This window comes from Macaca nemestrina, chromosome 15 (genome assembly GCF_043159975.1).
Source record: "Macaca nemestrina isolate mMacNem1 chromosome 15, mMacNem.hap1, whole genome shotgun sequence".
Lineage (NCBI taxonomy): Eukaryota > Metazoa > Chordata > Mammalia > Primates > Cercopithecidae > Macaca > Macaca nemestrina.
This window is the reverse complement of record NC_092139.1, coordinates 104,970,033-104,983,935: the sequence shown is the minus strand read 5'-3', so window position 1 is coordinate 104,983,935 and position 13,903 is coordinate 104,970,033. Positions and strand designations below refer to the sequence as shown.

The 13,903-nt window shown below is 57.7% G+C and overlaps 2 protein-coding genes across 5 annotated transcripts in view; both read left to right on the top strand.

Moving 5' to 3' along the window:
- The window catches only part of LOC105464490 (extracellular leucine rich repeat and fibronectin type III domain containing 2), a 32,175-nt gene extending 31,243 nt beyond the window's left edge, over positions 1 to 932 (top strand). Inside the window, exon 2 of the mRNA XM_071080540.1 lies at positions 679 to 932. The gene's annotated coding sequence lies outside the window, so the exon portion shown is untranslated. The remainder of the gene's footprint in view (positions 1 to 678) is intronic.
- LOC105464488 (stimulated by retinoic acid gene 8 protein-like) overlaps positions 1 to 13,381 on the top strand; it is an 88,637-nt gene extending 75,256 nt beyond the window's left edge. Inside the window, exons 1-4 of one of the 4 annotated variants that reach the window (XR_976837.3) lie at positions 2,239 to 4,132; positions 4,732 to 5,069; positions 10,341 to 10,440; positions 11,595 to 13,381. Coding sequence is in view for 1 of the 4 variants with exons in the window: in XM_071080541.1 (XP_070936642.1) it covers positions 4,732 to 4,984 (253 nt within the window). In the remaining 3 variants the exon portion in view is untranslated. Of the gene's footprint in view, positions 1 to 2,238; positions 4,133 to 4,731; positions 6,543 to 9,363; positions 10,068 to 10,340; positions 10,441 to 11,594 lie in introns of those variants that run through there. The other 3 variants (XR_011614132.1, XR_011614133.1, XM_071080541.1) reach the window with 3 other exon arrangements.
- Positions 13,382 to 13,903: the final 522 nt, after the last annotated feature.

Genomic DNA, 13,903 nt, shown 5'->3' with positions numbered 1-13,903 from the left:
GTATGCAGCTCGGGGGCAGCGGAGGTGAGAACGTGGGAGGGGGTTCCAGAAAAGGGCTTACTGCTCTCATGGGCAGGACACATTGAGTAGATCCCATCCTGTGGTCTCTGTATAGGCCAGAGCCACTTCTCTGCCTTTCTATGAAGCCACTTTGCCCCTTGCCTGAATCACTGCAGCATCCTCTTTACTGGCCTGCCTGCTTCAGCCCTGGCCGTCTTTCACCCCCATCTGTGCCCAGCAGCCAGAAGTAACAAGATGGTTAAAAACGAACATCAGAGTGCATTTCTCCTACAAAGCCTCCAGTGGCTACTTCTTGCCCTCAGAATGCATCACAAACTCCTTCCAGGAGTGGCCATTCAGGCAGGATGTGATCTGGGTGGGAGAGCCTCCCCCGACACTTTCCTGCCCCAGCCACACTGGCCACATGTTGCTCAAACAACCACATGTGTTCCAGCCTTAGGGCCTTTGCACTTAGTGCCGCCTCCATCTAGAATGCTATATATACCCCAACTTTGCCATGCCAGCTTCTTATCATTTTGGGCACATCTCAGGGTCACCGGCGTCTTCCCTGAGCCCTCCGATCTGGCCCTACCCTGGGTCAGCATCCCCTCCCTCTGTTTTCTTTCCTTCATGCCACCGGCCACTCTGAAATGAGCTATTTTTCTATTTTGTTTGCAGAATGTGAGACAAGAGGACTTGCTGGCAGGGTCCGCTGCTGTGTCCCCAGAATCCCAGCATGTGCCTGACACACAGCAGGTGCCTGATTGATAGTGACGGTTCCCCAAAGGCTGCTGGAGTCACCTCTGGGAGTCTGCGCGGGCTCCACCCTCTGGGGAGGTGTGCTTGGTAGAAGACAAAAAGGCTACTTGTTGGGGTTACCTTAGTACGTGCGTGAAGAGTAAAAAGTAATTAATAATAATCAAAGAAAACGATTGAGTTGAGTAAACCATTGGCGTCCTTGACCCTTGCGGACTTACGGCACCCACAGGGTAGGGCATGGGGTCCGGGAGTGAGGTGTGTGTACCTTCCACTTCCAGAGGGGCACCCTCTTGGGCTGCCTGGGATGAGACCAGGTGGCGCTGGTGGCCAGGACATAGGTTACCTGAATGCCCATCGGCCCTGGGTGGCTCCCAGCTCTGAGTCGGGCAGCCCAGTCTACTCGGGGGCCAGGCAGGCACAAAGATGAGTGAGGCAACTCCCGCAACAGAACAGGAAGGAGAGAATCTGCTAGAAACTGGAATCCTAATGCCCTGGACCAGAGCCATTCCCAGTGAAAATAAAAACAAGATTTGAAATGGCTGCCACCAGAGCAGGTTAGGAGTGACCCCACAGCGGCCCTCTGCGTTGGCTGAAAAGCTGATGCGTCTGGGGGTCACACAGCCTGAGCGGGGAGGGCTCCGAGGTGGAGCCTCGCTTCACAGACACGTAAACTGAGGCCTCGAAAGGAGGCCTGGCCAGCATGCAGGTGTGGAGTCCCAGCCCAGTGCTCTTTCCTCCAAGCCTTGAACTCGGGGATGGTCAGAGGTTGAGAGGGTAGGGGAGCATGGGGAAGGGGCAGAGTGAGAGGAGCCTTTGGGGCAGTGAGAGGAGGCTGCAGGCCTGGCAGGATGAGAGCAGTGGGAGGGTGCCCCCACTGGGAGAGTCAATGCCAGCACCCGGCACCTGTCACTCGAGGAGAGGTGAGGGAGGGGGAGGAGGGCAGGGCTAGGGCATTAGGATTCCAGACAGCTCTCGACACCCAATTTTCCAGCTGGGTGCCCTAGCCTGCTCTCTGAGCCTCCTGCCAGAGCCAGTCTAATTGACGGGGAGAGAGGAAGCTGTTGGGGGTGGGGGCAAGAGAGGAGAAGAGCAAGGGACTAGAGAACAGGAAGAAGACAGAGAGGAGGAGGGAGAGAAGAGAGAAGAGGGAGAGGAAGAGATGGGAGAAGGACCCGGAGGAGAGAGGGGAGGAGGAGGAGAGGAGGGAGGAGGGCGGAGAGGCAGGCAGGTGGCCACTCGGCCCAGGGGACTGCAAGGGAGGAGGGTTGACTGTCTGATGCAGCTGGAAGGGAATCAAGAAATGGCACCCTCATTTAAAAGAGGAGGAACCGGGCCCGGAGAGGAGAAGCCATGTACCCGGGGTCCCACGGCCCACTGAGCCAAGGGCAGGATTAGAGGGCAGAGCCTGGTTTCCTGACTTCCAGGCAGGGGAGGGAGATGGAATGGGGCAGGGGGTAGGGGTGGGGGAGTTCTGAGAGGGGAAGGCCCCTCCAAGGCTGCTGGAGGTGGGGTGAAAGGAGACTGCCTGGAGGCCTCGGGTTGTGGGGAAGCACCACCTTGCCTGTCCCGCCTCCCGGCGCCCCCCTCGGTGGCTACCCACAGCCAACGTGGAGCAGGGATGCCTGGCACTCCTGACACACTCTGCCAGAGCTGCCGCCCCCCACCCTGGGGAGCTGATGGGAGTAATCAGCGCTAATGACAGGACTGGGGGCTCTGGGGTCACACACACTCTCAGCCCCCAGGGGCCCAGGCCCGGGGAGGGGGAAGGGGCTGGCGGGTGGGTCTAGGGGCCTGCAGTGGGGAGGCAGGGAGGAAGAGGGGATAGGTCCTGGGGCTGTCTCTAAAGCCTCCTCAGCAACGTGGTGTCAGAAGTGGGCCTGAGTGAGTGGGTCCCTCCCCTCACCCCCTGGGTGGTCAAAGCTCACTGAGGTCACCGAGTCCCCTGCAGCCGCCTGACAGTGTCTGCTCAGTCAGCTGCACACTGTGTGCTAGAGGGACCTTCTCAGGCTGCAAACTCAAGTGGCAGCAATTGAGTTTGCCTCCAGGAGCAAAACTGAATCATTTCCTTGGCTCCCACCCTGTTCCTGCCGTTTACGCTGCTACCTGGCCCCTTCTAGACAAACTCCAGACAAACTCGGCCCACATGGGGGTTTCACTGTTGAATCGGGTTCTCCTTGGATCCGCTCACTCCTGGGCATCGTGATGCCAGCTGTGGGGCTCCCTTCTCCGACAAGGGTGTCTCTGGGTGCTGTGTCCTTTGAGCCAGCAGCCCTCTCTGTCCCACAGCCCAGGCAGCCTCACACCCTGTTTCCACTGCCTGCCAGGACCAGGTGCCACTGCGAGCACTCACCGCTCCCCACTGCCTTGGCTCCCTGATCTCATAGGGGGCATCTCTCGGGAACAGGAGCCTCGCGCCCACTTACCTCTTGACTGTCCTCGGGGGATGCTGTCTTTTAGGCCTTCTGTGCCTGGGGATTGGCTGGAATCTCCTTCCAATGTTGCTCTCTCTGACACAAGTTTCAAATTTTTATTTCAAATTTCAAAATCTGAGCCTTAACTTCCGTGGGCACAACCCTACCTTGAAAGCAGAAGCTGGAATGTCCGGGGCTGGAGGTGTAAGATGGTGGTGGTGAGGGTGGGGTGTAAACCACGGCGTGGGCTGACGAGTGTGCCCTGCAAGGCCCCACCTGCACCCCCCACCCACCCAGTGCCTTCTCTGCAGGGCAGGGCAGGAGGAAGGGGCTGGCAGATCTGATGTCCCTGGGGGAGGAGGGGATGCAAAGGGGGTCCCTGTGCTGGGGCTTAGCCTGTGCCAGGCTGGGGGTCAGATTGTGTGGCTGTAGGAAGGAGCAGACGCTGGAGGTGGGTGTGGGCAGGGCCCCTGGGGGCCTCTCAGGAACCTCCAAACATCCTTGAGAAGTAGGCCGGGCTGCCCCAAACTGGGGCAGGTGCAGGGAATCTGGGCCGGGGGCACCGTGGGTCCCCAGGGCTGGGCCTTGTGCACTGGTGCCTCTCTACCACCTGCCCCTGTGGGGAGAGTCCAGGGCAGGGCCACCGGGACACCTCCATCCCATCGGCCTCTGGCTCTCACAAGCACACGGTCCTTTGCCACCTCTGGACTGCACGACAGATAAGTGGTGGGGCTGGGATCTGCACTCAGGCCTCCTGGTGCCCGGGTTTGGCCTCTTTTCGGGTGTATCACATTGCCGTGGGGAGCGGGGACCCAGGACTGCCCATCAGAGTCAACCAGGCCAGCCCAGGCTAGTGCCCGGCATGCAGGACAGATGCTCTGTAGAGATCGTGGACTGCCCTGCTGACATGTAAAGCACCCAGCATGCAGTAAACGCTCAGCAAATGGGAAACCAGCTTGTGGGTAAGTATGTAAGACGGGTAGATGCAGACCTCCCCAGCCCCTCGGGCTCACTTCCTACCTCATCTTCTCCAGGAAGCCTCCTATGATGCCACCTCCACCAAGCAAGCAATCTTATTTATGATCTTCTCCTGACCCCTCATGCTCTGCTGTCCCGCTGGCAGGGTCCGATTGACCTCCACATCCTCTCCCACCTTCCCGCTCCCCAGGTCCCCTCGAGTGTCACATTCCTCAGATAGGACACAGATTGGTGGGCTCCGGGAGCTGAGGACAGAGAGAGGGAAGGGAAGCCCCTGAGTATCCTCCCTGGGACAGCCCCTTCTTCAGGAGAGAGACACCCAGACCATGGGGAAGGGTTTGGACACAGGAGCCGTGCTCCGAGGTCTGGTCTGGCCCGGGGTCAGGCCTCACCTTCTGGACCTTGCTTTCCCCCTGCACCGCCAGGGGACTGCCCAGCTTGGAGACACTCCAGGAAGGCTGCCCCTCCGTCATCTGGGGTCCTGTGCCCGCCTCAGCCCCGTTTCTCGTCCTTTCACATCTCAGGAAGCCCTCAGTCCTTCCCTGCCCCCTAACACAGGGCACTTTGTTTCTCAACCCCGCAGCCACATCTGTCTCCACGGAGCCTGGAAGACCCTTGCTAAGACTTCTGTGAGAAGGAGGCCTTGTTCTTGCTGTCTGCACAGTGCCCTCACCTGGCACCCCCAGCCCCAAGGGGTGTTCTCCCCCAAGAAGATGGGCCCTGCTCTCCTCCTTTCCCAGCATGAAGGCCAAATGCCTCATACATGTGCGCACGTGTCTGTGAACTTCCAGCCTCAACATGGCCCACACTGGCCTCTGCCAATAGACTTGGAATGAGGAGGGCATCCCAGCTGGGCTCCTGAGGTTGAGGACAGCCAGAAGAGAAGGCTTGGAGCCCCAAGGCAGAGACCCAAGACCTAAGGTGGGAGAATCCCCGGGGGTAGAGTTCAGCTCAGCAGAACGAGGGACTCCAGTCTTCACAAGAGACCAGAGATGGGCAGGTGGGAGGGAGCTCCCCAGCCCTGGAGGTATGCAAGTGCAGGCTGAAGAGCTGTAGGCAAGGATACTGTAAAGGGGTTCAAATATCAGAGGGGTTGAACTAGATAGAATTTAGGGCCTGCTCTGTCCTCCAATCCAAGGAATTTGGGGGTTCCCTGCCTTAGTATGTCAGACATTATGACTTTCCCAGGGGCCCATCTTCATAGTGAACGCTTGAAAATCTTCCAGATACAGAAGAATGAACTGATAATGAGATACTGCAGCCAGTGATGTGTGTGTGTGTGTGTGTGTGTGTGTGTGTGTTCTGCCACCCAGCACCTGTACAATCTTGTGTGAGTCCCTCAACCTCTTAGGTAAGCGTGTTTATCTATGACATGAAGGGGTGCGGCTGCAGGCCCCAGGCACAGTCCCAGCAGCTGCCCATCCTGTCAGGGGCTGCTGAGGCAGAAGTGACATGGAATGCAGAGGTGCTTCCACAGCCAGAGGTGTGGGTGGTTCTGCCCATGGTTTTGGATGTGATTATTGTCCAGCCAGGTAATCGGGAGCTCGTGAAGCTTCTTGAGTGAGGCAGTGATGTCTGATTATGAATACCTGCTTCAGATTTGGAAAGAACCTTTGGAAAGCAGTGGAAGTCAAGCTTTTCAGGAAATAATGAAGATAGGAGGCCGGGCGCGGTGGCTCACACCTGTAATCCCAGCACATTGGGAGGCCGAGGCGGGCGGATCACCTGAGGTCAGGAGTTCGAGACCAGCCTGGCCAACATGTTGAAGCCCCGTCTCTACGAAAAATATAAAATTAGCTGGGTGTAATGGCGCACACCTGAAATCCCAGCTATTCGGGAGGCTGAGGCAGGAGAATCACTTGAGCTCCGGAGGCAGAAGTTGCAGTGAACTGAGATTGTGCCATTGTATTCCAGCCTGGGCAACAAGAGGGAAACTCCATCTCAAAAAATAATAATAATGATAATGAAGATGGGGTCATTCCAAGAGCAAGATGCATTAGGGCGTGGGACAGAGACAGAGAGCTGGGGGTGGAGAGAATCCAGCCATACCCTGTTCCTGCACTGCTGAGGGGACTGGGGACTGGAGGCATCCACGGTGTTTCACTGAGGGCTGTGTGTGTGTATGTCTTGGTGTGTACAGTCCGTATGCATGTGTGTGTTTCACAACATGTGTGTGCTGCATGTGGTGTGCACATGTGTGTGTCATACAGGAGCCGTGCCTCTCTGTGTGCACCTGTTTTCTGCTGTCACAGCAAGAGAATGAACACAGGCCCCTAGCTTCCAACCAAGGGCAGAGGAATTCTTTATTTCCATGGCTTTCCCCGGTGATTAAGTCTCCAAACTTTTCCTCCACCATCATTTCTTCAAAATGAAAAACCAAATTATATCTCCAAACAGCTTGGAAATCGATTTCTTTCAGAATGAACTTTTGGAGAAGAGGTTTCAAGAAGAAATAAGAGGAGGAAGGCAGGAGGGGTGTGTGGGGTGGGGACAGAACAGCTGCCAGGGCCACCCAGGGCCTGGGTTGGGAGGGAAGGAGGGGCGGGGTAGGAGGTGCTGGAGGCCGGAGGGCACTCTGGACTCTGAGTGGGTGGGGAACCTGCTTCAGCCTCACCCCACCCGCTCCTTGGCCACGGCCCTCGATGCCAGCCTTTCCTGGGGTCTGGTCTGGGAGGTCTGGGGAAGTGCCCAGCGTGTGCACAGGCAGAGCTCCTCCAGGCCAGAACAATAATAGACTCTCAACTATAAACCCAGGCGTGATGTGGCCGCCAAGTTTTGAGCCAGGCACTGGGCCAAGTGCTTTTCCCGAATTATCTCCCTTAATTCTCACATCAACCTCGGGCCGGTGTTATCATCCCGTTCTAATGACAAAGAAACCAAGAATCTGTGGCCCAGAGAGGTTAGTGAGTGTTTTTGAGAGCATAGTGGAGAGGGTTCCAGGGGACGGTGGATGGGAAGTGCTCAGTACTGCTTCTGGGGGCGGTTTGGGGTCAGCAGATGTCAGGGCCAATGGGGAAAGAGGGTGATAGCAGAAATAAACAATGGGACAAAGAAAACACCCCCTGCTGAGGGTAAAAGCAAGGAGGCCATGGCCTATAATCCCAGCACTTTGGGAGGCCGAGGTGGGTGGATCACGAGGTCAGGAGATCGAGACCATCCTGGCCAACATGGTGAAACCCCGTCTCTACTAAAAATACAAAAATTAGCCGGGCATGGCGGCGTGCACCTGTAGTCCCAGCTACTTGGGAGGCTGAGGCAGGAGAATTGCTTGAACTGGGAGGCAGAGGCTGCAGTCAGCTGAGATTGCGTCACTGCACTCTAGCCTGGGCGACAGAGCGAGACTTCATCTCAAAAAAAAAAAATAAATAAATAAAATAAATAAATAAATAAATAAATAACAAAAATAAAAAACAAGGAGGACATGGCCCTTTGCAGGGGAGCAGGTGTGCCTCAGGGCTGTGGAGCACCTACTGTGTGCCAGGGCGTTTGACTTCCTGGCAGGGAATGTTATTAATGCATGTTATGCATAAGGAACTAAGTCTCACAGAAGTGGAGCAACTTGCTGAGGTCACACAGATAGGGAGAGAACCCAGATCATCCTGGGTCCAAAGCCAGCACATCACTTCTCAGCGTCACCAAAGCCGGCACATCACTTCCCAGCGTCACCTTGCAGAGCATCTGGGAAGGCTTCCTGGAGGAGGTGGCTTCTGAAGATGATGGGGAGGGAGGGGCAGAGAGGAAACTGCACAATGACATCCAAAGAGGAGAAAAGACTGTGGATGACGAGGAGGAGGCCAGTGTGGCAGGATGCAAGGTGCACACAGATTGGTGGGACCAGAGGGGAGCACAGGCAGGTAGTGGGCCAAGTGGATCTCTGTGATGGAGGCAGCGCCAGGTGAAGGGGGACCCAGAGGAGAGAGGCCTACTCTGCAGGGACTCTCAGGAGTGTGGCCCCACAGGGACAGTTACCTCGGCTGGCTCCTGGTGGGAGAGTGGTGCTGACAGCAGGGAAGAGAGTGGGGAGGACCCCCTGGCAGAGCGGGGGGGAATGTGTGCTCTGGGCATGGAGGCGGCATGGGATCATGATGCCCATTGGGGGAACTCACCCCTCAGTGCCCCCTGCACACCTGAGGAGCAGGGTGAGGGCAGACGTGGACGGGGTGCCTGTGGCAGAGGGGACGCTCATGGTGGTGCCAGGACAGGAGAAGCAGTTTGCAGAGGTCAGCCTTTGAGGACTGTGGATGTCAGCCATGCTGGGGATCGGGCTTCCCCTGAGGTCCACGTGCATGTAGCTTTTGTGGAAGGGGGGTAGTGATAGTGTGGCCACAGTGGGTCACAGCGTCCCTCTCCTCCTGCCACATCAGAGGCACCAGGATGAGGGCCGGGAGGAATGTGTTCCCAAGAATCGAGGCTGGCACTGGGCCAGGACCAGGAAGGCTGCCTGTGTGGGGACAGCAGGGGGCGCTCTGGGCGCCCTGAGCCTGTGTCTTGCTGCCCCTCCTGTCCACTCCCAGTGCCCTGTCCACCTGGTGCTGAGAGCCGGCGACGCTAGGGGTTTGGGATGGTGTCAGGGCTCCTGGGTGATGGTGTATGTGTGCGTGTAGATTTGTGTGTGAGTGTAGGAGGTATCTGTGGGAGCAGTGTGTGTAGGACTTGTGTGAGTGTGGTAACTGGGCTGTGGGGGGGGGGTGGTGGCTGCCACCACTGTGTTGTAGGTGGGTGTGGGCAGGGTGGTGTGGGCAGGGGCATGGGCAGGCAGGTGTGGGCAGGGGGCATGGGCGGGGGCGTGGGCAGGTGGCATGGGCAGGCAGGCATGGGCAGGTGGGTGTGGGCAGGCCAGCATGGGCAGGGGGGCGTGGGCAGGGGGGACGTAGTCAGGGAGGCATGGGCAGGTGGGCGTGGGCAGGCGGGCTCGGGCAGGGGGACATGCCTCCACCCACTGCCCTGTCCCACTCCCTCTCTGACAGAGGCCTGGCTTAAGGGATCCAGGGGAGGTGTGAGGGGCGTAAGGAGCAATAGTGTTGGAGGAAACTGGGGAAGATGAGGGCCAGGAGGCTTGGGAGAGCTGGAGAGGGTGTGGGGAGGATTAGAAAGGGTTTGGGAGCTGGAGGGGCTGGATAGGACTGGGGGGACTGAAGTGGGTGCAAACTGGAGATGAGTGGGGGAGGCTGGGGTCCGGGAGGGTGGGTCTGGGAGCCGAGGGGTGGGTGCCAGCCAGGCACGCTCTCTGCGCTCCCTCCTGCTGGTGGCTGGCAGCCTGGTGGGTGTTGATCATCCTCACGGCTGAGCAGCGGGAGCACTGGGGAGGGAGCAAGACAAGCTCGGCTCACAGCAATGAGGGAAGCTGGCCAAGGTGGAGGCGGAGGAGGCGTGAAACCAACAGTGGAGCCCAGGGCGGGGGCTGAGAGAGAGACAGAAACCTCAGACTGGAGGCAGCCTGGAGCGGGAGAGGCAGGCATCAGCCAGCAGATGGGAACCCTCACAGCAGACCAAGAAATGGGCGGGTGTGGTGCCCACCTCCAGGTGGGGAAACTGAGGCTCAGGGAGGGCAGGTTGTCCCAAAGCCACCCATTCGGAGCCCAGGGGCATAAGGGTGGGGGAGCAGGGAGGAGTGGACCTGGGACGCAGACCTTTGCAGCTGGGGTCCCCACCTGCCTCACTCATGGGATTCCTTGGACAGAGGAAGGAGCTGGGCTGAGGGTTCAGGAGCCTGTAGTAGAGTCTCTGCCTTCCAGTGTCCGCCCTGCTGTGGCCTCACTGTGTGTCCTCGGCAAGTTTCGGTCCCTCTGAGGGCCTCAGTCTCTCTGTGAAATTGAAGAAGCCTGGGACCAGACCATCTGCCATATTCCTTTCTGTTTCTGTGACTTGAGCCCCAGGGTAGCCACCCGCCAACATTCATGGGGTGCCGAGTGGGCCCAGGTAAGCTGTCCCTTAGCTACTGTGTGACCTTAGGCAAGGCTCTCAGGCTCTCTGAGCTTCAATTTCCCCATCTTCCAATGAATGGGGGCTTGAAACAGACCTACCTATCTGGGCCTGGCCTTGGGCAGCCCTACCCCCTCCCCTCCCCTCCCCCTTCCCTTTCCTGTGCCCCCCTCTTCCACCACACCTTGTTCCCCAGCTCTTGAAGCTGAGCCTCCTCAGGGGCCCACAGACTGGCTCTGATGAAAGGTTCATTATCCTTTCTTTGTGCAGGTGACAAATTCTACCGCCAATAATCACTTGTGAAAAATCAACAGTGAAGCCCAGCAGCTCCCGGCCTGGAGAAATTTGAGTGGATTTCCGGAAGAGCAAGGTGGAAAAAACCCAGGGGCAGCAGTGGGACCCAGGAGTGGGGGGGCCTGGGAGGGAGGGCTCCGCTCAGCAGAGCGCAGGACCGGGCTGCACCTCGGGGGAGGGCCCCACTGTGCCCCACTCCTCCCATCGCATCACGAAGCCTTTGCATAGGATGATCCCTCTGCCTGGAATGGCCCTTCTTCTCCCCCTCCTCTGCAAGAGGACGGGGGGTGTGCAGGAGACACTGGGGAACAGGTGCTGCTAGAGGGAGGATAGAGAAAGGGCAGTAATGGCAGAAAGGGGCAAATGGGCCTATTCTGAAGGCCCTAAGCTGAAATGCTGGGGAGGAGCTGGATCACTTGCAGGACAATAGGGAGTCATGGAAGGTTTTTGAGCAGGGGATGGATATGTGGAAAGCTCTGCTTCACTCAGCTTGTCCATGCCTCTTCAAGTCTTCAGGGGAAGACTTGCTCAGTCTCCAGGGACCCAAGCCCTCATCCTTTCTTGGGAAGGAGTGTAAAGAATGCACGGAGGTGCGGCAGTGATGGGGGGGCGAGGGGACAGGTTGGGATGACTAACGCAGATGGTAGGCCACCCCTGTGCCTGTCTTATGTCAGGGTCAGGGCTCCTACAGGGCAGTGCAAATGGCGAGTGGGTGAGCCGGGCTTGGAGCCCAGGTCTGTCTGACCACAAGGCCCCAGCAGGAGGAGGATCCTGGTAGCGACCTGCCTGTGGGAAGAATTCCCCTAAATGGTCTCATTTGTACCTCTTCTTCATTCTGAGGAGGGACTCTGTCCTCACTGACCCATTTTGCAGACAAGGAAACCAAGGTTCAGAACCGTCAGGGGTTCCAGTTCACCAACGAAACCAGTATTTCTGGCTTCTGAAGCAGTGCTTGGCACATGGCAGGTGCTTAATGAAGGGATGGGAGTCAGGCTTTGAGGCTTTGGACTCCAGAATCAGTTCTCTCCAAATAGCACCCAAGAGATTTCTCGGAGATGGGGCTGTTCTCAGACAGTGTGAAAACCCCAGAAATAGAACTTTCCGGGAAACCTTCAACCATCTTGGAAACATGGCCCAGTGAGGGAAAGTGGCTTGCCTAGGGCTACATAGCACACTAGTGACAGAGCAGGGACCAGGACCCAGGGCTTTAGACTCTCCTTCCTCCTCTAGGCCCAGGCTGGTGAGCACAGTGGGCTCAGCCCAGAGCTGGAGAGGAAAGGCAGGTACTGCCAACCTAGTTCCGACCTCCACAGCTGCACAGGAGGGCCTGAGACAGGCAAGGAGAGAGGATGGCTGGCCATAGTGGTGGAGCAGCAGGACTCCAGAGGGGACAGCAGTAAGGTGGGAGGGACTGAACTCCTTCAGCTCCTGCCCTACACCACTGCCGTGCGAGCCTCTGAGGCCCACCTGACCCACTCGAGACTGCACCGCCCCTGCCATGCTGCCACATCGCCACTAAGCACACAATATCCATGGTGACCCCTGCCCCCTGGCTGCTGGTGAGGTCGGTGGGTGCCCCTCATGGTCCGGCTCATTTGCTCTCTCTCCTTCTTTCTCTCCATCCCTCTTTATCCCTCCCCTTCTCCCTCCCTCTCTCCTTCTCGCTCTCAGTCCAGTCTCTGCCCTGCTGCCCTCCATCCATCTAGTTCTCTCCTAGACTTCAGCTTCAGACAGACGTGGTTTGAAAGCTGCAGCCCCGGCCTTCCTCAATTGTGTGACCTTGGCTACGCCCATGTGCCCATTGCCTCACCTGGGCCTCACTTTTCTCATCTGTACCATGGAGTTGGCACCCCTGGCTCTGGCCTCAAGGTTTGCCGTGCCTGCAGAGGCCCCTGAGCATTCAGCAGGTACTCACTCAGTGGGAGCTGCCAGACGCAGAATGTGTGATGGGAATCATTGGATGCGGCCGCCTCTCCACCCACCCGCCACCTGACACCGCCTCCTGGCTCTCCATCACTGCCCGGGAGTCGGGCAGCCTCCCCGCTCCCTGCTATTTCTTCTCTGGAGCTTCCCAGGAGGTTAATAGCAGCTTCTCACCAGGATATTTGGCTTTTTTTTAGGAATCTCCTTGCCTCTTTCTTCTCTGTGAGGATATTCTCAGGATGGCTGTGGCAGAGAAGGGAAGGAAAGAGACTCTCTAGGCATTTGCCAACTAAGAGGGGCACTTAGGAGTAGGTGGGGTGCCAGTTCCAGGCAGGAGTTGGGGCAGACAGTGCCCTGTTTCCAGAACAGCTCCCAGTGCTGGGCTGGGCTGGGCTTAAATGCAGTGGGAGAAGCTCAGGGGTGGGGTGGGGTCACAGGCTCCACTTGGTCATTTGAGTATGGGGGTGTCTGTGAGCCTGGTGGGGCCTCAGTCTCCCCTCCTGGAAGGTGGGCCTGATGATCTATGCCAGCCTCTAAAGGAAGGGAAAGAGTTTCGCTGAGCTGCAGGTGGAGGTGCAGACAAGGTGAGGGGCTGGAGTCAGGGGAGGCCAGCAGAGCGCCCAGGACCCCTCTGGCTCCACCCCAGGTCCTTGGGCTCCACCTGCTCTCAACCCTGTCCTGAGCTCAGGAATGGTCCCAGGACTGAGAAGGAGGTCAAAACTCTGCAGCCCTTCCACTACTACTTCGGGGGGCTCAGCACAGCTCCTCCGGGCTCATGTCCCCAGGCCCTTCCCTGGTGTGACCCCCCCAACCAGCCCTGCACAGGAGCGGAGGTCCACCTCTTATGTGTGTGTTTTAAATTGCAGTAAAATGTATGTAACATGAAATTGACCATTTTAGCTTTGTAAGTATACAGGTCCATGGCATTCGGTACATTCACAATCCTGTGTGGCCGTGACCATCATCCATTTCCGGGGCTTCTGCATGATCCCGAATAGAAGCTTGCATGCCCTGTGCCACGCCCCCTCCCACCTCAACCCCCCGTAACCGCTGGTCTTCGTCTCTATGAATTAAACTATTCCAGGTACCTCCCATCAGTGAAATCATAAAATATATGTTCTTTTGCATCTGGCTTATCTCACTAAACATAATGAGACAACCTCCTCTTAACAGACTAGTAAACTGAGGCACAGAGCGGCTACGGGACTCTCTCCAGCTGTGCGCCCCTTCTCACCGCCTTTGCACCTCCTCTCTGTTCTGCCTGTCCCTGTGAGGGTGGAAGTATGCCGGACATGCCCACATTTCACTGAGGAAGAGAGACAGCGGCCCCACGGTGCTATGAGCCCCCAGGATTAAGATCTCCAAGTTTGGTGCTCACATATTCAGGGGAGCCACACAGCACTGCCCAGGAGAGCCCAGGGCCTGAGCCGGGCCAAGGTTTAATGGGGAGCAACCAGGGACCGCCACGCCTCTTTTCGGGTCCCAGTGCCTCTTTTCTGAGGGTGACTCTGTAACTAGGCCCTGAGGGTTGCCTTGGGCTATGCTGACACCACGCTTCCTCTGGATTGTCTGGGTAAGGGAGGGGACAGGAGTGGAGTCAGCAACATGGCCCAAGA